General features: G+C 49.2%; 1 protein-coding gene across 1 annotated transcript in view; it reads right to left on the bottom strand.

Moving 5' to 3' along the window:
• The window catches only part of ZNF512B (zinc finger protein 512B), a 46,994-nt gene extending 19,816 nt beyond the window's left edge, over positions 1–27,178 (bottom strand). Inside the window, 8 exon segments of the mRNA XM_083507391.1 lie at positions 1,881–2,036; positions 4,781–4,852; positions 5,774–6,012; positions 6,155–6,327; positions 10,620–10,748; positions 10,997–11,076; positions 13,569–13,694; positions 27,059–27,178. Of these exon segments, the coding sequence (XP_083363517.1) occupies positions 1,881–2,036; positions 4,781–4,852; positions 5,774–6,012; positions 6,155–6,327; positions 10,620–10,748; positions 10,997–11,076; positions 13,569–13,692 (973 nt within the window). The 5' untranslated portion in view covers positions 13,693–13,694; positions 27,059–27,178.
• Between the last annotated feature and the right edge of the window lie 288 nt (positions 27,179–27,466).

The following is a 27,466-nucleotide window of genomic DNA, read 5'->3' on the forward strand; positions in this document are numbered from 1 at the left end:
GAGCAACAGGCTAGGCCTGCTGAGTTGTTTACTCGGCGATCAGGGACTCGAAAGCTGGGAACGTGGATCAGCTGGAAGAGGCTGCAGCTGTGCTTTGTGCAGAACATGCTGTCTTCCTCCAGCCAGGAAGAGATTACCCAGAGAAGCAAGATTTTTCCCCTGGCTCCAGATACCTACTTGCCTGGGGCTTAAGAGGCAAAAGGAGTGGTTTGAGGGACACTTAAGACAGCCCAAATTAACCCACAAAGTGCACTTTCAAAAGGTAACACTGGATAGTATAATAGTAGGAACAAGAACAGCAACAACAGCAACAATAATATTCATATTCTGCCCACCTGGCTGGGTTGCACCATAACAACAACAGCAACAACAACATTTTATGATTTATACCCTACCCATCTGGCTGGGTTTCCCCAGCCACTCTGGGCGGCTTCCAGCACATACAAAAACGTAATAGAACGTCAAACATTAATAGTAGGAATCCAATACAAAAAGTCACAATAACTTTAAAACAAACAACTTAGATAAAACAAAGCAACTTTCAGCAATCCATCAGAATCTAATAGTAAACAGTAACATTAAACATCAGCAAATAATAACTGAGCACTTATCAGCCACAATAATGAATTATCAATCTATAATCAATAAAAATAACAGCAAACTGCAATGCATAAAATACCACAAAACATACAATGCCATGTAACAGGATCAAACTGAGAAACAAAGGACCCACGACTTAAATAACTATTTTTTAAAAAATAGCCCTCAAGTTTTGATAGCAAAAATGCATGCCTCTCGTGCAGCAAACAAACCATCTCTGTTCAAACAACCGGGTTTCCCCGCAATGGCTTGAAAGATAGGGACAATATACAGTGGTGCCTCGCAAGACGAAAAGAATCCGTTCTGTGATTCTCTTCGTCTAGCGGTTTTTTCGTCTTGCGAAGCAAGCCCATTGACGGATTAGCGGATTAGCGCTATTAGCGGCTTTTAGCGGCTTATCGGATCAGCTGATAAGCGGCTTAGCGGCTTAGAAAAAGGGGGGGGAGGGAAAAACCCCCGCAGGAACTCGCAAGACATTTTCGTCTTGCGAAGCAAGCCCATAGGAGATTCGTTTTGCGAAGCACCTCCAAAACGGAAAACTCTTTCGTCTAGCGAGTTTTCCGTCTTGCGAGGCATTCGTCTTGCGGGGCACCACTGTAAACTGCCTTCAGCCAAGTGAAACCATTGGTCCATCTAGATTAGTATTGTTTGCACTGGCAGGCAGCGGCTCCCCCAGTGGCAGCCAGGGGCTGAACACTGGACCTCCTGCAAGCAAACAGACGCTCCGTCCCCAAGTCATGTTGGAGCAAGTTCCACAAGCCACACAAGAAGAAGAAGAAGAAGAAGAAGAGTTTGGATTTGATATCCCGCTTTATCACTACCTGAGGAGTCTCAAAGCGGCTAACATTCTCCTTTCCCTTCCTCCCCCACAACAAACACTCTGTGAGGTGAGTGGGGCTGAGAGACTTCAGAGAAGTGTGACTAGCCCAAGGTCACCCAGCAGCTGCATGTGGAGGAGCAGGGAAGCGAACCCAGTCCCCCAGATTACGAGTCTGCTGCTCTCAGCCACACCACAGCCTTCCTTGGCCACACTGCTCACCAATCCTGCACCCTCCTCTGGCATTCCTGCCTGTCTCAACTGCATCCTTGAACCCTGGCCGTGCCTCTGGCTTGCCTGGACAGGGGATGGCAAGGGATGTGCGAGTGTGTGTTGAGAAACTAGCCTATTGTCCAAAGCGAACGTTTGCAATTGCAGCTCTGCCCACGTTGCCTCTGGCCCCTAGAAGGGAATGTGGCCCTCGGAATGGAAAGGGTTCTGTGAAAAGGGTCAAACCGCCCACCTGTTGCAGAAGGAGCTGCTGCAGTTGGGACAGCATCCTTTCTCACACCGGACCCTGGCGTTTTCTTCTTCAGGTCTTCATTGCCGGCGCCGCTCAGAGACGCCTCCAGTTTCTTTGCCCGGTGTGCTTTCGCCTTGTCCTCTGCTTTCGCCAGCCCTAGAGAAGAGGAAAGATTTTGCTTTTGAAAGAGGTCAGAACAGGCTGGATGGTTCCTTCCTGAAAAGTGGGCCTAGTGCTGCTCATATGGCAGATAATAATAATAATAATAATAATAATAATAATAATAATAATAATATAATTTATTATTTAGACCCCGCTGTCAGGGAACTGACATCGGAGCCAGAGGCGGAGGGAAGGCTCCCAAGTGATGCTGGAGAGGGACCCAGCAGGGAGAGAGGCAGCTCAGCTGGGGAAGGAAATCAGCGCAACACCAGGGATAAAGGGGGGCAGATGGGGGAATCGGTGAGGGGGCTCCAGGACTCTTCGCTGGACACCAGCGGGGAGAGCACGGGTCCTCCGCTACCCACACCCTCCCTGCGCAGAAGACTTCCGCGCAGGGAGAGTAGGAGGGAGGAGACTTGGCGTCAAACAACTTTTATGCTGGAAAAGGTTTAAGAAACGCCCACTGACGGATTCTGCTAGCGACTGAGGCAGCCATGAAGTGAAGGGCTGTCTAGACAGGAAAGGTTTAACAAGCCAACTTAGCCAGGAGTGGCGGTAACTTATGCACGAGCAACCCATATTCATTACACCCGCCTATCTGGCTGGGTTTCCCCAGTCACTCTGGGCAGTTTCCAACAAAATATTAAAATACCGTAATGCATCAAACATTAAAAGCTTCCCTAAACAGGGCTGCCTTCAGATGTCTTGTAAAAGTCTGGTGGTTGTTGTTCTCTTTGACATCTGGTGGGAGGGCGCTCCACAGGGCGGGTGCCACCACTGAGAAGGCCCTCTGCCTGGTTCCCTCTAACTTGGCTTCTCGCAGTGAGGGAACCGCCAGAAGGGCCTCATTGCTGGACCTCTGTGTCCGGGTAGAACGATGGGGGTGGAGACGCTCCTTCAGGTATACAGGACCGAGGCCGTTTAGGGCATTCAAGGTCAGCACCAACACTTTGAATTGTTCTTGGAAACATACTGGGCCAATGTAGGCCTTTCAAGACCTGTGTTATGTGGTCTCAGCGGCTGCTCCCCGTCACCAGTCTAGCTGCCGCATTCTGATTAGTTGTAGTTTCCAGGTCACCTTCAAAGGTAGCTCCACACAGAGTGCATTGCAGTAGTCCAAGCTGGAGATAACCAGAGCATGCACCACTCTGGCGAGGCAGTCTGCGGGCAGATAGGGTCTCAGCCTGCGCACCAGATGGAGCTGGTAAACAGCTGCCCTGGACACAGAATTGACCTGCGCCTCCATGGACAGCTCCATGGATACGCTACAACAGGCAGGTACAACCAAACCCATGTTCAAAACGGTACATAAAGAAGGGTCTCAGATGATGATCGCAGAGTCTGGTTCATTTGAGAGGCGGTCCTTGAGGTCCTGAGCCGTTTTAACGATTTATAGGTCAAATCCAGCACTTTGAACTGGGCCTAGAAACCAATTGGCTGCCAGTGCAGTTGGACCAGGATCTGTGTAATATGTTCAAACTGTCTTGCCAGTGAATTCTGCACCAGCTGGACTTTCCAAACAGCCTTCAGAGGCAGCCCCACATATAACACATTGCAGTAATCTAACCCAGAGGTTACCTAATCTAGACTTTTCCCTGACGGTTATGTTCTACATTTTGTTTGAGCTTTCACATGGGGTAAAAAGCCCCTTCTGGAACAATAATGGAACGTAGGTGCAAGCTTAGCGCTCATTTCCATGTTATTTGCTTCTGGGGAGGGAATCCACTTGCAAATAATGTGGAAGAAGAAGAAGAAGAGAAGAGTTTGGATTTGATATCCCGCCTTTCACTCCCCTTCAGGAGTCTCAAAGCGGCTCACATTCTCCTTTCCCTTCCTCCCCCACAACAAACACTCTGTGAGGTGAGTGGGGCTGAGAGACTTCACAGAAGTGTGACTGGCCCAAGGTCACCCAGCAGCTGCATGTGGAGGAGCGGAGACGCGAACCCGGTTACCCAGATTACGTGACTACCGCTCTTAACCACTACACCACACTGGCTCACTGGGAAGTGAGTGCCAAACTTGCACCGTATTACACTACGGTTCCAGAAGCGCCTTTTACGTCCAAATATAATGTGAAAATCAACAGTTAGGGAAACGGCGTGAAAATGGAATAAACTGCCGTGCGGAGGTAGCCAAAGTCACACGGACTAGTAGCCGTGGATAGTTAACCTCCGTGAAGTTGTCTAATCCCCTAGTGAAGCCATTGTCACACTTTGTGTTGGTGGGTTCCACAGGTTGAAATAAATAAATAAATTATTGATCAATTTCCACGTAACAAATTATCAAATCACATACATTATTCCCCCCCTACCAAGGACTTTCCTCAACTTCTCTCCCTGATTTCTCTTCACATATTTCCTCTGCATATTATAAAATTGCACATATCCATAGTTCCATAGATTAATTATGGGCTGCATGAGCCCAAGGTCTCCCTGTGATAACTGCAGCAATGGTGGACAAGCTTCTCGCAAAGATATTTTGCCCACCACGGCTGATGTTCTCCTGAAATGCGTATTTCGGTGCTCTCGCTTTGTGCCAGGTAACAGCGAGGCCCAGCAGCTGAAAGGGGTGGTGTGTGCCCTGCTTAAACCAAAGGAAACAGCCTAGAATATTTCCTCTGCAACACACAAAGGGCTCTCCATGAAACTGAGGCAGGAGGTGCTGCCCGGCAACAGAAAATTCAAAATACTCTACAAAATACTTCCCAAGAACAGGAATGCATCTGACTCGTCATTTACCTTTCAGTCCAAATGTTCCGGAGATGGACGGCTGCTCTCCAGTAAATTTCTTAGGAGTTTTCTGTTTCCTTCCTAACTCAAAAAGGAGAAAACAGAAATAAAAGCTTGGTCAAACACCTGCACAGTAAGCTGAGAGTGCAACACCCCTGTCTACACAGAGCAACTCAGCACTTCAGTGAATCCCCCTTTTTTTTGCCTAATTTATTCTGCAGAGGGCCTTCTCGGTAGTGGCGCCCGCCCTGTGGAATGCCCTCCCATCAGATGTCAAAGAGATAAACAACTACCTGAAATTTAGAAGACATCTGAAGGCAGCCCTGTTCAGGGAAGTTTTTAATGTATGACATTTTAATGTACAGTGGTGCCCTGCAAGACGAATGCCTCGCAAGACGAAAAACTCGCTAGACGAAAGGGTTTTTCGGTTTTGCGATGCTTTGCTAGATGAATTTCCCTATGGGCTTGCTTCGCAAGACGAAAACGTCTTGCGCTTTTTTTTAAAAGCCGCTTGAAGAGGCGCAGTTGCGACGGACCGTGCTTCGCAAGACGAAAAACATCGCAAGACGAAAAGACTCGCGGAACGAATTCTTTTCGTCTTGCGAGGCACCACTGTATTTTCAATCTTTGTTGGAAGCCGGCCAGAGTGGCTGGGGAAACCCAACCAGATGGGTGGGGTACAAATAATTTGTTGTTGTTGTAACATCAGGAAGAACATTCTGACAGTAAGAGTTGTTCAGCCGTGGAGCAGACTCCCTCTTCCTTGGAGGATTTTAAGCAGAGGTTGGATGGAAGCAGAGACCACCTGTCATGGATGCTTTAGTGGAGATTCCTGCATTGCAGGGGGTTGGAATAGATGACTCTTGGTTCCCTTTCCAGCTCTAAGATTCTACATGATTTCACAAACTTCTACCACGAATACCGTAGCGCATGCTTCAAATCTTAATCTGGGCAAGGGAAACCGGGACTTGGGGGGGACGGCAGTCGCTGTTCTACTCTTACTGTGCTTCATCCTCTCGGGGTCTTCCTCCTGCTCAGAGGCCTGCCTGCTCGACTGATGCTTGGAGCCTTTGCCGCCCGACAGCTGAGCGCCAGGCATGGCGGCCGCCCTGGTCTGGAAGTCTTTGCTGCCTGGGCTCACGGCCGCGCATTCTCCGTTCTCGGGGCGGTGCAGGGCGACGGCCTTCTCCACCTTTGCCTGTTTGGGATGGATGGTGAGGGAAGCTGAACCCTCGGCAGCTCTAGGGCAAAGCATAGAGGGCTGGTTTAAAGCGGGGTTTAAGACATCGGGGCCTCTCACGCCTGACCCCCTCCTTCCATCCCAAAATCCACGGGGTCGGGGAGCTTTCCCTCTTCTCTGCCTCAAAGTTCGCAGGCCAGTACCTTTTCTTGCCCTTGCCGGAGACTTTCGGAGACCTGTTTTCCACCGGGGCAGCAGCAGCCGGCAGCTGCCGGTCGAGGTGGTTCCAGAGGCGGTGCTTTTCCAACTGGGTTTTGGACGTGAAGGCGGCTTCGCAGAACGGGCACGAGAAAGTCCGCTTCTCCACGACAGCGCCCTGGAAGAAGCAGGGAGAGGGAGAAGGAAGGGCTGTGCTTAAAAACGAGGGCAACCCAAGAGTCAACTTTTGGGTCCCTTCCAACTCTACAGTTCCATGATTCTAACTAAGCATATGACTTTTAAAACATTGCATCTACATACATTCGAATTGGAACAAAATACGTCATAGCATTCTCTCTCTGTTTTACCCGGAAAGTACAATTAATCCAGAATGCGGAAGCTAGACTGTTGACTGGGAGCGGCCACCGAGACCACATAACACCGGTCCTGAAAGACCTACATTGGCTCCCAGTACGTTTCCGAGCACAATTCAAAGTGTTGGTGCTGACCTTTAAAGCCCTAAACGGCCTCAGCCCATTATACCTGAAGGAGCGTCTCCACCCCATCATTCAGCCCAGACATGGAGGTCCAGTTCCAAGGGTCTTCTGATGGTTCCCTCCCTGCGAGAAGCGAAGTTACAGGGAACCAGGGAGAGGGCCTTCTTGGTAGTGGCGCCCGCCCTGTGGAACACCCTCCCATCAGATGTCAAGGAAATAAACAACTATCCGACCTTTAGAAGACATCTGAAGGCAACCCTGTTTAGGGAAGTTTTTAATGTTTGATCTTTTATCGTGTTTTTAATACTCTGTTGGGAGCCACCCAGAGTGACTAGGGAAACCCAGCCAGATGTGTGGGGCATAAATAAGTTGTTGTTGTTGTTTTCAGGTGTGGGGCACTTAAAAGATGGACCAATGATCTGACCTGGGACAACCTGACCTGGGATAAAGCAACTTCTTATGTTCCTGTGAAAGAGGGGGAAAGGGAGATTGCCTCCTCTGAGTTTGCAAGGACATTAAAAATAAATAACAATTCAAAAGTGCACGCACACACACTGCTGCCTTGCCAATCAGGAGCCCCTTTCTAAATCAATTTTCAAAATGTCAGGAGAACTGCAACATATATCTAATGAATGATCAGTTCATTGGCTGCACGCTGCATCCCTACAAACCTCTCCCTATCCACCCCTGCGCCATGGTAACCCAAATTCTCTGCCAAAACATCTGAACTTTACATCTGCCTGGAGCGATGCAAATGAAACACATTTGGTATGTATCCACATGGACTGTGTAGGTAGTTAACGAATTAAAAAGCAAATAAATACGCTGTGCTTATGTTGAGTAATTCATTCTCAGTAGTCCCACAAGTTGGATTCTCTTCTTTTTATCAGACATTGCCCCCAAACTTTAAGGCATGGACATATAAGCTTAAGGGCTTGCATGTTTTTCTGTCTTTTCCCCCCTGTAACATGAAATCTGACACTCCTAGGATACAAACCAATTTCTTCACTTGTACTGAATGATCACAGAATCCACAGTATAAACATCACTCAGCCCAGCACCCTGCAGGCCAGAGGTATGAATGGGAACTCCTGTTACTTAACTGTAATCCTACAAATTTCCCCGCTTAGGCAAGTTTGGGCATTTCCTTCCTGCTCCTCCGGCTACGATTTCCCTTCCAAGCTCAAAGCAACTCGGAGCGTATCAATAAGCATTTGTCAAAATAACACCAATGCAAAGTAAACGGAACAGTGCAGAAGAGCGCAAACAACAGTGTCCCAGAAGAAGTTCATTCGCACTTCAAGCAATTGCCCAAACTTGTCTAAGCAGGGAAGCTTTGCTCTTGGAGGGAGCGATGAAGTGAGATGCATCAGGTCTCCTTTGGAAGAGGGGTTTGCAGCTACTATGATGTTGCACCTGACCAAGTCCTTCTCCGGGATCTGAGAAAGTTAAGTTGCAGGGCAGGATGCCTCTGAATAATGCAGGAATCACAAGGGGGGAGAGAACTACTGCCCTCAGGTCCCTGGTGGTGGGCTTCCTGTAAGCAGCTGGTTGGCCACTGTGGGAACAGGATCTCTAGCTCATTTCCTCTGTGTGTGTACAAGCAACTCCCCACTTGCAAAGGATCTGCATGCGTGCTCCTGCAGACATGCAAGCCATTTTCAGCACTGAAAGGAGGCAAGGGTGCAACGGGGGAGAAACCCCACTCGCACACATCCCGCGTTGCGTGCAGTTTCCGGGAATGAAGCCCTGCACAGGCTGGGAGACGCCTGTATTTGGGAGACTCTGGGCGGCTTCCAACACAATATTAAAATACAGTAATGCCTCAAATCTTAAAAGCTTCTCTAAACAGGGCTGCCTTCAGATGTCTTCTAAAAGTCTGGTAGTTGTTGTTCTCTTTGACATCTAGTGGGAGAGCGTTCCACAGGGCGGGTGCCACTACCAAGAAGGCCCTCTGCCTGGTTCCCTGTAGCTTTGCTTCTTGCAATGAAGGAACTGCCAGAAGGCCCTCGGCGTTGGACCTCAGGCTGAATGATGGGGGTGGAGACGCTCCTTCAGGTATACTGGGCCGAGGCCATTTAGAGCTTTAAAGGTCAACACCAACACTTTGGATTGTGCTGGGAAACGTACTGGGAGCCAATGTAGATCTTTCAAGACCAGTGTTATATGGTCTCAGTGGTCGCTCCCAGACACCAGTCTAGCTGCCGCATTCTGGATTAGTTGTAGTTTCCGGGTCACCTTCAAAGGCAGCCCCACGTAGAGCACATTGCAGTAGTCATGAATGGATGGCAACTGGAGCAAGGCCTTTCCAAAGGTTTTTTTGGAGGGAAGCAGGGCAGAATTTTTAAGGGAAGGAGATGCACATCAAAGTATCCTACGTGCAGGTGAATTAGAGGACAGGGGTAGCTCAGTGGCAGAACACCTCTTTTGCAAGCAAAACACCCCCAATTTAGTCTTCAAGGCATCTCCAGGGAGGGCTGTCCCCTGCCTGAAACCCTGGCCAGCTGCTGTCAGTCTGGGTAGACAATACTGAACTAGATTGTAGTGGTTTAGAGTTACTCATGCGTAAACTGTCCCCTTTTGGAGCTTGGCTGCCTGGGTTAAACCGTCCTGACTGTTCAGCCCATCTCAGCGTGGCTGCCTCAGTCGCTCGCAGAGTCTGTCTGTGGGCGTTTCTTAAACTGTTGCCAGCATAAGAGTTGTTTGACTCCCAATCGTCTCCGCCTCTCATTGCACAGGAGTCTTCTGCGCAGGGAGGGCGTGGGTAGTGGAGGACCAGGGCTCTCCTCACTGACTTCCAAGGAAGAATCCCGGAGCCCTTCCACCTCTTCTCCCATTTGCTCTCCTGGCTCCTTGGTGTTACGCTGATTTCCTTCCCCCTCCATCAAGCTGCGTCTCCCCCTAGTGCTTGTTCCTTCCCCTGCAGAATCAGAGAGCCTCTCCTTCGCCTGTTGCTCTGATGTCAGTTTCCTGACATAGATGGACCGCTTTTCTAGCACTGTGTAAGGAAGCAGAATCTAAGTACTTCTGTGGCTTCAAATGGTACTAGAAGCCAAACAGCAAATGACTGGCTAGTTAGTTCAGAACCCGCCTTGCGGCTGCAACATCATAAACCACAGCAGGCAAGATTCATAATTTGGTCTTAATGCAACTTCTGTGTTAAAATAACAGTGACCAAACGGCCAAGGCTTGTGGGTTGGTGTGTAGAGATGGAGAAATATTTCTGTTTTGGTTTCTCTTGAGTTTCTCTCTTTCCTAATCTTAAATTCAGTCCTCCAATTTTCCACATCAGTTTGTGATTTATTTTTTTTAAGTCCTCATGACTTCCTCAGCGTTTTAGTGCAAATTTCTCCTTTTTGCAAAGCGATCTTCCCTGACATTGCACCTTTTTTAAAAAAAACAACCTAAAATGCCTTCCTGTGCACACCGGGGCTGGAAAACTGCATTGCAAAATTCGGAGAAGTGCAGATTTCAAAGGCTGGCTGCCTTTTGATCTGCGCATTGTTTCGGAAGGTGCAAATTTGGTATGTTCGCCTTTTAAATGATAATAGAATCGAATTTCTTCTCTCACTTCCCTAAGTGAGTGTATGCATATAAATCAGGGGTCAGCAAACTTTTTCAGCAGGGGTCCACTGTCCCTCAGACCTTGCGGGGGCTGGACTATATTTTGGAAAAAAAACAATGAACGAATTCCTATGCCCCGCAAATAACCCAGAGATGCATTTTAAATAAAGGCACACATTCTACTCATGTAAAAACACGCTGATTTGGACCGTCCACAGGTCGGATTTAGAAGGCGATTGGGCCGGATCTGGCCCATGGGCCTTAGTTTGCCTACCCATAATATAAATTAAGACAGCCACACTCTGGCAGGGTCAAAGCAGTGTGAAGAGGGGCCACATTTGGCACGGACATTAACACAAGCTGTAAATATGGGTTACCAAAACAGAACACACACCTCCATCCTCCTTACCCCTTGACAGCGCTGGTAGTGGTACTTCAGGCCATAGATGCTGGGGAATTCGAGCCAACAGCCCGAGTTGGGGCATTTCACCCTGGAGTGGGCCTTGAACTCTTCTTTCCACTGGTTCATCAGAGGCAGCTGTGATATAGGAAACATCCGTGGAGCAGAGGGGAGGGGGAAAGACCCACTTAATGCAAGAGGAATGAAAGCAAAATTTCTGAAAGCGCAAACCCCAGTATCTCACATCGAATCAAAGGCTTCCCAGAGAAAAGACCTAGGAACAGAATCAGGCCCCCTCCTGCACTCAAATGCACCAAGCTTGTCCTATCCTGTCTCTACTTCCTTTTCCCCAGTTCCCAAGAAATGAAATAAGATTAAAATCTTACCGGAATATCCTTCAGGGCCTGGCCGTCTGCCTTTGGCCTCCCTTTCCTTTTGCCTTCCGTTTTATCGTTAGTTGCATTTCCTGAAAGCAGAATGGGGAAGAATGACATGGTGGATTGAATTAATACATCCGTCCATCTTACATTTTGTTGGATGTCCACTGATTTAAAATGCTTTCTACTGCATGACAAAGAAGACTTGGCGCTGAGCACACTTCTTCTTTGGCGATAACTTGCAGCTGAGTAAGACTGTCTTCCATGAACACAGTTTTAATAGGGAGTCAGTAGTAACTGTGGAGGCCAATTCTGGATCCACATGTCCTTCCACAGTGAGGATATAGGTTTCCATGCAAGAGTTAATCACGGTGAGGGTTTGCCAAGCATGCCTTCCTCTTAGCACGTTTCTCCCTTTTGTCCTGAGTTCTAGTGTCTTCCAAGTCCATGACACCTTTGGTAAAGGCTATTCTCCAATTGGGAAGCGGGTGGCGCTGTGGGTAAAACCTCAGCGCCTAGGTCTTGCCGATCGCATGGTCGGCGGTTCGAATCCCCGCGGCGGGGTGCGCTCCCGTCGTTCGGTCCCAGCGCCTGCCAACCTAGCAGTTCGAAAGCACCCCCGGGTGCAAGTAGATAAATAGGGACCGCTTACCAGCGGGAAGGTAAACGGCGTTCCGTGTGCTGCGCTGGCTCGCCGGATGCAGCTTGTCACGCTGGCCACGTGACCCGGAAGTGTCTGCGGACAGCGCTGGCTCCCGGCCTATAGAGTGAGATGAGCGCACAACCCTAGAGTCTGGCAAGACTGGCCCGTACGGGCAGGGGTACCTTTACCTATTCTCCAACTGGAGAGCTCACAGGCCAGTGTTTCCCAATTGGCAGTGTTTATACTGCATTTTTTAAAGATTTGCCTTGAGAGATTCTTTAAACTTCTTTTGTTGACCACCAGTATTACGCTTTCTGAGTTCGGAATAGAGTAGTTGCTTTGGAAGACGATCATCAGGCATCTGCACATGACCAGTCCAACAAAGTTGATGCTGAAGAATCGTTGCTTCGACACTGGTGATCTTTGCTTCTTCCAGTACACTGGCATTAGTCTGCCTGTCTTCCCAAGTGATGTGTAAAAATTTCTGGAGACTCCATTGATGGGATCTTTCGAGGAGTTGGAGATGGCATTTATAAGTGGTCCATGTTTCACAAGCATACAGTAAGGCTGGTAGTACAATAGCTTTGTAAACAAGCATTTTGGTTTCCCTGCGAATGTCCCGGTCCTCAAACACTCTGCACACTATATGCAGAGTGTTCTAGCTAACTAGCACAGGCTACACAATCTGCACTGGATTCTTGCTCACTTGCGCTGTCCTGGGCCCTTTCCGCAACACGTTCTTGTAAACTCGAAAACAAAAAAGTCCTACCAGACCTATGACGTTGGTTGGATGTGCTTTCACACAAGCGGAAAGCACAACCCCTCCTAGGCTGCTTGTTGTTCCCACGTGCAATGTTGCTAATGCTCTACAGAAAGGTTGGGTGGCTGAGATCCCTGCATGGCCGGGGTTGAACTAGATGACCCTTGGGTGCCCCTTCCACGGTTCTATGAGTACGTTTTGAATGGAAGGCAACATCCTAACCAATTTAGATTGTGGAAGTTCAGACAGTTCGTTGAATAAGGGCAATGGCAACTTGCGCAGGAACCACCCCCGACATCGGAAGCCAACTGTGTTCTCAACTCAGCAAACCTCACAAAACTTGAGAATGGCCATTTCCAATCTGAGTTGCTGTTCCAAAGTACTGGGTTTTGTTTCGGTGGGGGACAACATTTGCTGGCAGGCAATGGAATACAGTGGTACCTCTGGTTGCAAACGGGATCCGTTCTGGAGGCCCATTTGCAACCTGAACAGAATGCAACCCGCGTCTGCACATGCGCGGGTCACCGCTTCTGCGCATGATGTCAATTTGTGCATCTGTGCATGAGCGAGCGGCGAAACCCAGAAGTAAACCGTTCCGCTACTTCCAGGTCGCCACGGGACGCAACCTGAAAACGCTCAACCTGAAGCAAACATAACATGAGGTGTGACGGTACCTTTTATTCAACCAAAGTGTTAATTTATCAAGTCCCCTGACCTGTATGTTCTTCCTAGCTACAGTGGTACCTCGGGTTAAGAACTTAATTCGTTCCCGAGGTCCGTTCTTAACCTGAAACTGTTCTTAACCTGAAGCAACACTTTAGCTAATGAGGCCTCCTGCTGCCACCGAGCAATTTCTGTTCTCATCCTGAAGCAAAGTTCTTAACCCGAGGTACTATTTCTGGGTTAGCGGAGGCTGTAAGCTGAAGCGTCTGTAACCTGAAGCGTCTGTAACCCGAGGTACCGCTGTATTTATTTCCTTGCACTGCCGTGAGACAGGTAGCCAGGAAGCAACTTCCACATTTGAGACACCCATCACCCCGAACCATTGATTAACGATAGGAGTTGTAGCCCAACAACATATAGAGGGCCCTATTTTGGTTCCCCTAGCCAATGGCGCTTCTCTTAATTCAAACGAAGCCCTTCCCATTGCAGCTGGAAAAGGTGGTACGCTTACTCACCAAGCCTCGACTGCTCATACGCCGGGTTTATCTTCATCTCTGCCTTGCTGCTGTCTTTGTCTGTGCTGGTCTTGCTAGATCCAGCCACTTTCTTTCCACCTCTGTAGGAATATGAATCTGCCATGGCTAAAAGCAAAGGAGAAAGGACACGATCAAGCAGGCTGATTGCTCAACGTGAGAACAGAGCTTGACAGAAGGAAGACTTGGGTTGCACCTGTCACCTGCTATATAAAAAAGGAGCCTGATCCTGCCTCTTCAAGAGTAGGAGGCCAATTCCTGTGTAATAATAATAATAATAATATATTATTTATACCCCGCCCATCTGGCTGGCTCCCCACTCTGGGCGGCTCCCAAGAGAATATTAAAAATACAGTAAAACATCAAACGTTAAAAAATTCCCTAAACAGGGCTGCCTTCAGATGTCTTCTAAAAGTCAGATAGTTGTTTATTTCCTTGACATCTGGTGGGAGGGCGTTCCACAGGGCGGGCGCCGCCACCGAGAAGGCCCTCTACTTGGTTCCCTGTGACTTCGCTTCTCGCAGCAAAGGAACCGCCAGAAGGCCCTCGGCGCTGGACCTCAGTGTCCGGGTGGAAAAATGGGGGTGGAGACGCTCCTTCAGATAGACTGGACTGAGGCCGTTTAGGGCTTTAATGGTCAGCACTGAATTGTGCCCTGAAATGTACTGGGAGCCAATGTAGGCCTTTCAGGACCAGTGTTATATGGTCTCGGCGGCCGCTCCCAGTCACCAGTCTAGCTGCCATGTTCCAGTTGTGTCCAAATGTACATGATTAGCACAGGCTTGGAGAACCTGCAGGCCTCCAGATGTCACTGGACTCCTACTCCCATCAACCTTAGCCAGCAGTCAAGGATGATGGGAACTGAAGTCCAGCAAAGGTCTGGAGGGCCACAGATTCCCCAGCCCAGGGAAAGCAGCAATTCAACAGCCGCTGAGATTGAAGCTCCCTCATTAATGAATTCAGGGAGACGCGCTCAGCCCAAGTGCAAATACAGAAAAAGTGAATAATCATGATTTCTGTTAGGCCTTGCAGAAACCCTCCATGCAGAGAGTTCTTCTCTTTTGCTTCTTTTCTCATTTTCACGAGAAAGGGGAGAGGGAGCGGGTTTTAATGAGGAGATCTGAGCGATAAATTTCCAATTTTCCTTATTAATGGGGAAACTGTGCTAAACAGGGAAACGTGAGTCTTATCTAAATTCTCGGTATGAATCATTTAAGTGGTCTTTCCTATAAAACGATGAGCGTTAAGCCAGGTTCCTATTGGAAGCCATCTCCCCCCCCCCCCCAATTCAAGACACAAGAGCAGCTTTAACTGCAGGGTGCTTATATCAATGCATCAGCTTTGAACCAGATGCACTCTATAAATTTAAAGCCCTAGAGCTGTGGGTTAAAGCACAGAGCCTAGGACTAGCCAATCAGAAGGTTGACGGTTCGAATCCCCGCGACGGGGTGAGCTCCCGTTGCTCGGTCCCTGCTCCTGCCCACCTAGCAGTTCGAAAGCACCTCAAAGTGCAAGTAGATCAATAGGTACCGCTCCGGCGGGAAAGTAAACGGCGTTTCTGTGCGCTGCTCTGATTTGCCAGAAGCGGCTTAGTCATGCTGGCCACATGACCCAGAAGCTGTACGCCAGCTCCCTCAGCCAATAAAGCGAGATGAGCGCCGCAACCCCAGAGTCGGTCACGACTGGACCTAATGGTCAGGGGTCTCTTTACCTTTACCACTTTGAACAGTCATGGCTTCACCCAAATAATTCTGAGAGCTGCAGCTTTGGTTAAAGGTGCCGAGAGTTGCTAGCAGACCCCATCCTACTCAGAGCTAAAATTCCCAGAGTTCCCCATGAAGAGCGACTGTGAATTGTAGCTCTGTGAAAAGAACGGGGGGGGGGGTGTTCCCTAGCAACTCTTAGGGTGCTTAAACTACAGCTCCCAGAATTCTTTGGGGGTAGCCACGACTGTTTAAAGTTTAATCATAGTGCTTTAAAAGAATGCTGTGAATGTGGTCGTTCGGTGGCTGGTGGTGGATGCATGGAATTAAGCACTCCTGCACCACCTGTTTCCGGTCCTGGGTAATAACTAGATTTTCTGCAAAATGCCAATTGCGCCCAGGCCCATGGAAGGCCTTCGGGGGTGCCTGAGAATGGAAGAGAGTCGTTTTGCAGAACCAACCCCCCCCCCCGGCCCAAGCGAGCACCGCTGGGAGCCGACGCAGAGAATTCCTTGCTTTCTCTGGGAGAGCGTTTGCAGAACAACCAGATTATCAGGCAAATCAGGCTAGAAAGCAAAGCTTTAGCTTAATCACTCCTTCAGGACAGAAGTCTTTGTTATATTTCGGCTTTGACCGACCCAATTCTTCCCCCCCCTTAAAAAAAAAAAGTTAATCTGCAATGTGGCCATTTGCAGCAACTTAGCCATTAATTAATAATGTCAATGGCTCTGCCTGGCTCTTTGCCTGGGACCACATTAGGCTTAATACCTGGGAAACCGACCTGGAGCAAAAAACGTGGAACAGGAGGATAGAAGGAATTCTGAAAGGCCTCTAGACTCTGCCAGTTTTTTTGCTGTCTATTTCTCTGGGATGATTAAAGCCCATGGGTTAGTAAAAAAGGTAAAGGTAAAGGACCCCCGGATTGTTAAGTCCAGTCAAAGGCGACTATGGGGTGCGGCGCTCATCTTGCTTTCAGGCCGAGGGAGCCGGCGTTTGTCCACAGACAGCTTTCCGGGTCATGTGGCCAGCAGGACTAAACTGCTTCTGGTGCAATGGAACACCGTGACAGAAACCAGAGAGCACAGAAACACTGTTTACCTTCCCGTCGCAGCGGTACCTATCTATCTACTTGCACTGGTGTGCTTTCGAATTGCCAGGTTGGCAGGAGCTGGGACAGAGGAACGGGAGCTCACCCCGTCATGGGGATTCGAACTGCTGACCTTCTGACCAGCAAGCCCAAGAGGCTCCGTGGTTTAGACCACAGCGCCAACCACATTGGTTAGTATTCAACACTGTGGTGGAAGCCAGGGGAGAAGTTGGATATTGGATTTGCAGAACTGAGAATCATCATCTTCTTGTGTGCCAGAACAGAAGAGATGTGGACAGGATCCGTGCATAATGCAGAGGTTATCACTCTCCTCGAGGGCAGCTGGTCCAGAATTTGCGATCCAGCCTCTTTTGGATGGGGTGGTGCTCTCTTTGAAGAGTCAAGTAAAGGATATAGACCAGGGTTTCCCAAACGTGGGTCTCCATCTGTTTTTTCCAGACTCCAATTCCCATCATCCCTGACCACTGGTCTTGCCAACTAGGGATGATTGGAGTTGTAGTCCAGAAAACAGCTGGGGACCTGAGTTTGTAAAACACCAATATAGACAGACAAAACTTTTTCTCCCTCTTACAACGCCAGAACTCATGGATAAGCAGCATAGTTGAATTCTAGAGGAGTCAAGAGTGCAAAAAATAAAAGGTCTTCTTCATGAAGCTCATGCGAGGAAGTGATGGTGACCAAACTGGAAGGCTATCACCTTGCTGTTTTACCGTTGATTCGAAGCAAATGTCAATCTGTGGGGAACCCAACTGCCGTTCGCTCCAATACAGCAGTAAAAAGTGGGTTTTCCTGGGGAAAGTGTCAGGACAAAACACACAAACAATCACTTGGACCTGTGCCTAGAAACTCATCACAAAAGGCCATCTGGATGAGCCCTTCGTTAGGCTTATTGATTTCAATGGGTTTACTTGTGAGTCTAATTTTTGTTGATTGATTGAATTTATATACTGCCCTAACCCGGGGGGGGGGGGTCCTCAGGGCTGTTCACAGAATAAAATCAAGATATAAAACCACAAAATAACTAATAAAAATAAAAAACAACAGCCCAATAGCATCCCCCCCCCAAATCACATTTTAAAAGAGCACAGGATGTAAATCAGATCACCCAAAGGCCTGGTTAAAAAGGAATGTTTTCGCCTGGCACCTAAAGGTGTATAATGAAGGCGCCAGGCAAACTTCCCTGGGCAGAGCGTTCCACACATGGGAGCCACCGCATAGAGTAAAACTCAGGTGACTACCACTCATTGCAAATCAAGAAGCAATGGCCCGGTTCGGTCTGAAACAGCAGTTTCATAGAATCATAGAGTTGGAAGAGACCACAAGGGCCATCGAGTCCAACCCCCTGCCAAGCAGGAAACACCATCAGAGCACTCCTGACATATGGTTGTCAAGCCTCTGCTTAAAGACCTCCAAAGTAGGAGACTCCACCACACTCCTTGGCAGCAAATTCCACTGTCGAACAGCTCTTACTGTCAGGAAGTTCTTCCTAATGTTTAGGTGGAATCTTCTTTCTTGTAGTTTGAATCCATTGCTCCGTGTCCGCTTCTCTGGAGCAGCAGAAAACAACCTTTCTCCCTCCTCTATGTGACATCCTTTTATATATTTGAACATGGCTATCATATCACCCCTTAACCTCCTCTTCTCCAGGCTAAACATGCCCAGTTCCCTTAGCCGTTCCTCATAAGGCATCGTTTCCAGGCCTTTGACCATTTTGGTTGCCCTCCTCTGGACACGTTCCAGTTTGTCAGTGTCCTTCTTGAACTGTGGTGCCCAGAACTGGACACAGTACTCCAGGTGAGGTCTGACCAGAGCAGAATACAGTGGATACAGTTTCTTTCTGGGTCAAACCATTCAGAGACTCATAAGCTGGATTTAAAACATCAAAATATAAACTTATGCCGGGGAGGAAAGAACGATCTCCCTGACATACTAGTCATCTATAAAGAGAGATTAAAAATTCTGAGAGCGCCCACTTTCCATCTAGTGAGCTCCACCCCAGACACAAGTTTGGGAACTGAGGGTCATCCACACTCCAATTTGCCTCTCTCCTTGGAAAACCAGCACCATACCGCTCAATAGGACCAAATGCCAACTGGGTTTTCCTGGGGAAAGTGGCGGGGGCCAAATGGAAAACGGCCTGGACCTGTGCTTTTAGGCATGGGGAAAGCTGAAGGGCGGACAGCGCCAACATACGTGCCGGGTTCCACCCAACACTGGGGGGGGGGTCCGACGCACGTGTGTGATGTCACGCGGTGGGGGGAGACCCAACGGGGCCTGCCGCTGCTGCAGGTAAGGCTATGCAAGGCCCATCACGGCGGCAGGTAGACCCGGCGGGGCATGTCGTGGCCACAAAATACTGAGGGACCCCAGCACCCTCCCTGAAAATGGGGGGGGGCTCGTCCCCCATTCAGCGCCCCTGAATCCCTAAGCCTATACAGTGGTACCTCGGGTTAAGTACTTAGTTCGTTCTGGAGGTCCGTTCTTAACCTGAAACTGTTCTTAACCTGAAGCACCACTTTAGCTAATGGGGCCTCCTGCTGCCGCTGTGCCCCAGAGCACAATTTCTGTTCTTATCCTGAAGCAAAGTTCTTAACCTGAAGCACTATTTCTGGGTTAGCGGAGTGTGTAACCTGAAGCATATGTAACCTGAAGCGTATGTAACCCGAGGTACCACTGAACCGATAACCAATTAGACTGTCTGTTTCCTCATTTCTTAGGATGTGGGTGGCGCTGTGGGTTAAACCACAGAGCCTAGGACTTGCCGATCAGAAGGTCAGAGGTTTGAATCCCCGCAATGGGGTGAGCTCCCGTTGCTCGGTCCCTGCTCCTGCCAACCTGGCAGTTCAAAAGCACACCAGTGCAAGTAGATAAATAGGTACCGCTCCGGCGGGAAGGTAAATGGCGTTTCCGTGTGCTGCTCTGGTTCGCCAGAAGCGGCTTAGTCATGCTGGCCACATGACCCGGAAGCTGTACGCCGGCTCCCTCAGCCAATAAAGCGAGATAAGCGCAGCAATCCCAGAGTCGGCCGCGACTGGACCTAATGGTCAGGGGTCCCTTTACCTTTACCTTTCTCATTTCTTAAATGCAGAAAGTGTTTGGCTGCTCCAGGTTTGGGTCTGGTGTTATTATTATTATTTAATCACATTATTGTTGATGTTGCTCCACCCCTAGTTACCAACCTGTCTTGCTGTGGTGTAACAATAATAATAATAATAAATTTTATTTATATCCCGCCCTCCCCAGCCAAAGCCGGGCTCAGGGTGGCTAACAACAATAAAATAATACAACATTCTAAAATCATTTCATTAAAATTAATTCAACTCAAATTGATGGCAACCATTAGGCTAAAGTTCTGTGAAGATTGCCAAAGGAGGGAGTCAGGCTGTGCCTTGGCCAAAGGCCTGGTGGAATAGCTCTGTCTTGCAGGCCCTGCGGAAAGATGTCAAGTCCCGCAGGGCCCTAATCTCTTGTGGCAGAGCATTCCACCAGATTGGAGCCACAGCCGAAAAAGCCCTGGCTCCAGTTGAGGCCAGCCTAACCTTCCTGTGGCCTGGGACCTTCAGGATTTATTTTTTTTTTTTAGTAGTAAAGATACTGATTTGATCTACTTTGCCATAGATCTGCTTAGTGTTCTGGTCCCATTTCCTCAATCTTTATTAACAGAAACAAATGGTTTGGTTGGTTCGCTCCAGTGTTAAGCAGCAACATCTATCATAAACTGCATTGTCTGTAAAATAACTCATGCACTCTTACTTGGAAGTAATCTCCCTTTAGTTTAGCGGCACTTGTTTCGGAGTAAACACGCAAAGCAATACCTGGCCTGTATTTCTATGGCTACCTTGAGCCGTCTGTCCTTCCTAATTCAGTTCATTAATACATTCAGCTTTAAAAAAAATTCCTTCCAGTAGCACCTTAAAGACCAACTAAGTTAGTTCTTGGTATGAGCTTTCGTGTGCATGCACACTTCTTCAGATACACTGAAACAGAAGTTGCCAGATCCTTCTATATAGTGAGAAGGTGGGGAGGGGTATTACTCAGAAGGGTGGTGGGAATGGGAGATTGGCAGATAGCTGAGATGAGCCTGTTGACGACTCTTAACGACTGTAATACTACAACCAGACTTAACACGGACACTGGCACCAGAGCCTGCAATAAACCCAGATGCCAACTTTGCTGCCACATACACCCGGACAACACCATTACTGGCCCCAACAACATCACACATACCATCTCGGGACTATTTAATTGCTCATCGTCTGACATTGTGTATGCCATCAAATGCCAACAGTGTCCTTCAGCTCTACTCTTTTTTTATTTTGACTATGGCAAACCAACATGGCTACCTATCTGTAACATTCAGCTTTGTTGTTGTTTAGTCGTTTAGTCGTGTCCGACTCTTCGTGACCCCATGGACCAGAGCATGCCAGGCACTCCTGTCTTCCACTGCCTCCCGCAGTTTGGTCAGACATTCAGCTAATTTTGTGTAATTTGAAACAATAAACATTTTGTGGGTTCTGTTTTTAATAAATATTTTATTTTTAAGCTTCAATTGTTGTGGGTGTTTCCCTCTCTCTCTCTCGCACACACACACACACACACACACACAAACATTCATGTATTTCAAATGTTTCTAGTAAAATATTGTGCAATTTTTCCAGTATGTCTGTGTTTTCAAAGTCAAGTACGTCAATAAACGCCAGTGCTTTGCTCCAAAGCACAGGCCAGGTCCGTTTTAAAATTTGTTGTCAGAAGTGAACACATTGTAAATACAAAACACTGCACTATTTTGCTCCCCCTTTCTTTCTCTTTCTCCACTTTCTTTTAACTGAAATTCTCTTAATAAAATATTAACAATCATTTTTAAAAGTCCACATATGTTCGCTAATGTTAATTTTTTAAAAGAGGATATTTGAAACTTCACGGAGGCCTTGCACTCAGGTGACATCCCACACTGACAGCCTGCACACTTTTCATTAAGTTAAGTGTCCTAAAAGACCTTCACTGGCTCCCAGTACGTTTCCGAGCACAATTCAAAGTGTTGGTGCTGACCTTTAAAGCCCTCAACGGCCTCGGACCTGTATACCTGAAGGAGCATCTCCACCTCCATCATTCAGCCCGGACGCTGAGGTCCAGCGCTGAGGGAATGCCCTCCTGCCAGATGTCAAACAGATAAAAAACTATACAACTTTTCAAAGACATCTGAAGGCAGCCCTGTATAAGGAAGTTTTTAATGTTTGATGTTACGGTGGTACCTTAGTTCTCAAACGCCTTGCTACTCAAGCAACTTGGAAACCAAACACTGCAAACCCAGAAGTGTTTTGGTTTTTCGGAAGCCAAACATGCTCCGTTTTGAGTGTTACGCTTCCGATTTGAGTATTATGCTTCCGTTTTGAGTATTATGCTTCCGTTTTGAGTGTTACGATGACAATTTGAGAGTTACCCTTCCAATTTGAGTGCCACACTTCCATTTTGAGTGCTACGCTGAGGTCGGTCTGTTTTTGCTATTTATTTTGCGTTTTTTGTTTTTGCGACTCTTTTTGTTTTGTTTTTGTGACTGTGTGGAACCCGGTTCAGCTACTGATTGATTGTGTGACTGCAGTACATTGTTTATTGCTTTCATTTTATGGATCAATGGTCTCGTTAGATCGTAAAATTCATGTTAAATTGCTGTTTTAGGGGTTGTTTTTAAAAGTCTGGAACGGATTAATCCATTTTGCGCTACTTTCTATGGGAAAGCACGCCCTGGTTTTGGAACGCTTTGGTTTTTGGAACAGACGTCCGGAACAGATTAAGTTTGAGAACCAAGGTAACACTGTATATTGTTTTTATGTGTTGGACCTGCCCAGAGTGGCTGGGAGGGACATTACTATTATTCAGCTTGGGAGAAGCTCCAAGTTTGGGGAGGTCTGGAGCAGGCTTCTCCAAGCGCCCTAGTAACAGCATCTCAACGTGGATGCAGCTCTCTCTATCATTAAGGTGGCACCACCAGCAAGGTCTACAGCTGCCCCATCCTAGGCAGGGAACTGGTCCGCCTGGCAGCAGTGCCGCCCAGGCCACCAAGCTTGCCGACACACAAGATCTCAACTCCCGACAGCCCCACTCCTAAAGCAGAATGTCCCAAACCCATGGTTGCAATACAAGACACAAGACCACAGAAAGCTGTCTTGATCCATCTGGCTCAGTAACACTGGCACGGACTGGCAGCAGATCTCCAGGATATTTTACACAGGGGTTTGCCAGCCTTGCCTGGAAATGCTGGGAATCAAACTCGAGACCTTGTGACCACCCAAAGCAGATGCCCTACAGGACGGGGGCATTTGTACAGGAGAGTCCCTGGACAAGTGAGCGGGGGGGCAGGCGGGCTGGGGATATAAACCTTTCCCCTTGACTGTTGCACTCCTCCAACCATCTCTCTGTCTGAGTTGTTGCACAAACCCCACCAGATTTATTTGTGGACTTGAATGCTGTTTGGGGAGAGATGGCTTGGAAGGAACGTGTTGCAGGGGAGAAAATGACAGTGAGGAAAGGGTTAAACAGACACACACACACACACACACACACACACACACTAGGGTTGCTAGGCAAAGCACAGTTTAGAAAGTTGTTTGCTGCAGTAAACATAGGTCTGTGCGACAGGAGAATGATTTCCTAGCCTCCTACTGATTTCTACAATTCCCTTCCCTTTCATTTTATGCAAGATATGTAGAAGTTTTTTTGTTGGTGTGGGGGTTTTGTGTGTGTGTGTGTGTGTTTCCTACAACAAAACTTCTTGGACACGGAGAGCTCTATTCCTCCGCCCACCCGCCAAAGCCTGGATTAAATTAAAAACGGACTCCTTTTTCCTTTTCCTTGCTTCCGCAGACCTTGCATTTAAAATGGGGGGGGGGGGCAAAAAGAAAAGAACCTGTTTTGAATGGAACAGATTCCGTGCACAGCACTTTTAAACGGATAAGCTTTAAAACGGGTATAATTCCCCTCCATCAGTTGAACGGGAAATCTGTGTGCGCATCCCATGATTTCAAGGTTCCTTTCTCAGGGGATTAACGATCGCCTCCCACACCGCGCTGCCAGCAGGCGTAAAAAGGCAAATGTGAAAACACCGTAATGATAATTTTAAAGGACGCTAAATGCCGCCGATCAATCATTTCTGAAAGGAACTAAAGGAGGAACAAATGCCCAGGAATTCCAGGACTCTCTATCCGACTTATCCTTTCTAAAAAAAACTTTCTGAGCAAATAATCAGTAGAACCCAGCAAATAATTTGCCCGGGGATTGGAGCTCACTCTGTAGTCTTAGGTACATCTGCAAATTTGTCAGCCTCAGTTTTTCTCCCTGTGAAATGGGAAATAATAGTGACCTACCCTCCAAGACTCTTAGGGTGGTACAGTCGTACCTTGGGAGTCAAATGGAATCCATTCCAGAAGTTCCTTTGACTCCCAAAACACTTGGAAACCAAAGCGCGGCTTCTGATTGGCTGCAGGAAGTTCTTACAGCCAATCGGAAGCCGCGCCAGAAGTTCGACTTCCAAAAATAGTTCGAAAACCGGAACATTCACCCCCCAGGTTTCGATTGTTCAGGAGCCGATTTGTTCGGGAGCCAAGGTATGACTGTATTCCACTAAGTTTTACTCAGCGCATGATCCTCTGGAAGGAATGAACATGGCTGAATTTGGTCCATTAATTTCAATGGGTCTATTTAGAGTAAAACTTTGTTGACTACCACCCTGAAACGGGCAAAGTCAGCTGTGCACTTAACAAATCGAACCATCATTAAGCTACAGCATCCTCATATGACTCCAGGCCTTGCTTCTGCAAGACATGCAAAATATTCCACCACAGACATCAAGTTTAGACGGCAAGCTTTGTTCCAGATGGATAATACCCCTGAAAACTTGCCTTCTCCGATAATGCAGCCCAATTACATAGATGACATTCTGCCATTAATCCACGTGGCACGTTACGGTTAATATGAGCAGAAGGGAAGAGGGAGTCCCTGCCCCAAGGAGCTTACAAAGAGATAGAAGGATACCAAAAGGCGAAGAAAGAAAATGCAATTAACACATTAAGACAAGCCCAACGAGCTCAAACCAAAAAGTCTACCTAACTGAGCATCCCGTTTCCTACACAGGCCCATCAGGTGCCCCCAGGGAAACCATAAGAATGCAAAAGCAAAATGTGCCCCCCCCCTGGCAACTAATATTGAAAGATAGACTGCCTTTGAATGTGGAGGTTCGACTTAGCTATTGTGACCCGCGGCTGCTGATGGTCCCATCTTGTATAGAAAATTTCCAGGATGCTTAGGTTTGGGTAGGAAAGGTGGGTTTTGAGGAAGAAGTAGCAGGAGGTGTGTACTGCAGGGATCAAAACCGAAAGCAGAAATGTTTCATTAGCACCCATATACCCTGCCAAATAAATGGGGTGACAGGGTGCAGGCGGGGCTTATAATCCCGCGGCCTCTTCCAAGATCTCTATTTCCTTTTTCAGGGCCTCCAAGCCCCCATAATCCTTAAGAAGGAGGGGGACACAGGAACATTAGAATGTCCCTTGAAGCGAACTGGCTCACATAGCCCAGCACTGACTGGCAGCATCCCTCAAGGGGTTCAGGCAGGAGGCATTCCCACCCCTACCCGGAGTTGACCAGGATACCTTCTGTGCTTCAGCTCTGTAGCTAAAACTGCCCCAGTTCTCACGTTTCCTTGAACTGAGTCGCACCACTGGTCCACCCGGCTCCATACTGTCTACACAGACTGGCAGAGTCTCCCCAGGCGGTTTCAGGCAGGCAGCCTTTCCCGACCCTATCTAGGGGTTGGACCGGGGTGAGGCTGCGCTGGTCTTCCTACCAGCCCGCCAAGAAGACGGTGATGTTCGCTGCGCGCTCCCTCTCTCTCCAGTTGCCTCGCTGCTGCATGGCGCACAAAAGCGCCTCAAGACAAAGGCATGGTCCAGGGTCACAGCATCTGAGACGCACCATGCGCCCCAAAGGACGAGGTCCGCCTGTAGGCAGCAGGAGGGTCGCCACCGTTTGGCCCAGCCCCGAAAGCAGGTGCGCTGCGACGGGGAGCTGCAGCGCTGCAGCATCACTGCCAGGGATCCAGGGCTCAGGCTGCACACCTCTTCCCCCCAAAAACGCCAGTTTCTCGATCTAGGCGCTTGTACGCTCAAGCCAGGATCACATGGATTAAGGAGAGAAGTCGTTCAGGTCCTCGATTTCGGACACCGTTGACCTTGACCTGTGGGCAGGGCAGGGCAGGCGGCCCCCAAGAGCTAGTTGCCCTCGTGACCTCCAAGTGACCTGACCAGGTAGGTCAAGCATCTTCACCTGGGCCCCACCCACCTCTCCGCTCTGCACCACTTTCCGCAAGTGTGCCTAACACCAAGTGCACGATATGTGTGTTGGAGAAGGGGGGGGGGTCGCACCACCTGTCGCTGCCCAGGGGCGAGGCCGCTTAGTTTGCAAGGGGGGGGGCGCGAGAGACAAGACAGGCTCACCGAACTCTAATCCACTTCCAAGGGGAGCTTTCCAAAGCAGCAAAGCTCCGAACCTCCTCTGCTATTTCTCTCTCTTTTTCCACATTTCCAGAACTCGGTTGCTTCACCCCCCCCTCCCTATTTTCCCCCAAAATAAGGTCGAATAATCAAGCAAACGCAGCGCTGGCGGAGAATGCAAAAGAGAGAGAGAGAGATGGGTGTTTCGCTTGCTTAAAAAAAATTAAAATCTTGCAGCGGGCGAGAAGCAGCAGGAGGCTTTGGGAAGGGAGAAGGTTGCAAAGGGGGGGGGGGGATCCGAGAAATTAAAACAACCACCACCACATATATAGGCACACAAATAAACCCCCTACCACCAACAGCCGCCCTCCACCCGCGAGCGTTTGATCTCCGCGCCTGCAAAATAAGGTGCGGAGGGGGTGGGGGTGGAGGAAAAAGAAGAAAAAAAACATATAAATAGACCGAAAAGAAGAAAAGGAAATCTGCCTCCCACCCCCACCCCTCTTTGGGGCGAGCGCGCGGGGCGGTGTTGAAATGGGGGGGGGGGGCGGAAGGCATACAAAATAATTAATTAAAAAGCCCAGGAAAAGCAATGAAGCAAAATGGCGACTTTTTATGTAGAAGGAGGAGAAAGAGAGAGAGAGGAAGGAAGGAAGGAAGGGAGAGAGAGAGAGAAGGATGGGAGGAAAAGAAAAGGAGGGAGGGGTGGGGGGAAGGAGAGAGGGGTTTGGGGAAGGCGCTGCTGGCCCCCTCGCCCTCCTCCTCCTCCTCCTCCTCGCCCGGGGTCTCTCCAGCTCCGCGGGGCGCAAGGAAGCGGGCGAGCCGTGGGGAGGCGGCCGGCGAGGCCGGGCCGGGGCCACCGGGCGGAGTAAAAGCCCCTCTCCGGGTGGGGAAGGGCCGGAGGGAGGCGAGGCGAGGGCCGGGCATCGGCGGGGGGCTCCGGGCTTACCTCGGCGCGGGCGGGCAGCGCGCTCCTCTCGCTCGCTCGGCCGGCGGGGCCCGGGCGCGCACAGCGATGCGCACGGCCAAAGCGCCCTCGCCGCCGCCGGCTCATGCGCGGAGACCCCCCCTCGCCGCCGCCACCACGTCGCTCGCACACTTGCACACACACACAGAGAGACACACCACCACAACCATGCGCCCACCCCCCGTGCGCGCTTTCCCCCCTCTCCCTACCTTCGCAGCCGGGCCGAGGGAAGCCGCTTGCAACTCTCGCGGTATTCCTCCCCCGGCTGCAGCCGGGGATCGGCGCCCGACGGGAGGAGGACGGAGCTGGCTTGGGTGGTGGTGTGTTGTTTTTTTAGGGGGGGCGCGCACTAGGAGTTGGGTGGGTGGGGGGTCCCCCAGCAGGTGCGCCGCGATCCAGGGGGGCCGGCGCAAGCAAGGGCGCTGCAGAAGTGGCCAGGCGCAGAACTGGAGTTGGGGCGTCTGGGCGAAGGAGTTCAAGCTGCCCCTCTTAGGGTCGATCTGATTTTCATTTTTTAAATAATAATTCTTGTTTTCTGCATCTCCGCTGCGGTTGCCACCCACCGACTTTGCTCTTTGTTTCGCCACAGCGCAGATCATCGTCTCCTCATCGCGCAG

Source organism: Podarcis liolepis (assembly GCF_965112155.1).
Source record: "Podarcis liolepis genome assembly, chromosome: 6".
Classification (NCBI taxonomy): Eukaryota; Metazoa; Chordata; class Lepidosauria; order Squamata; family Lacertidae; genus Podarcis; species Podarcis liolepis.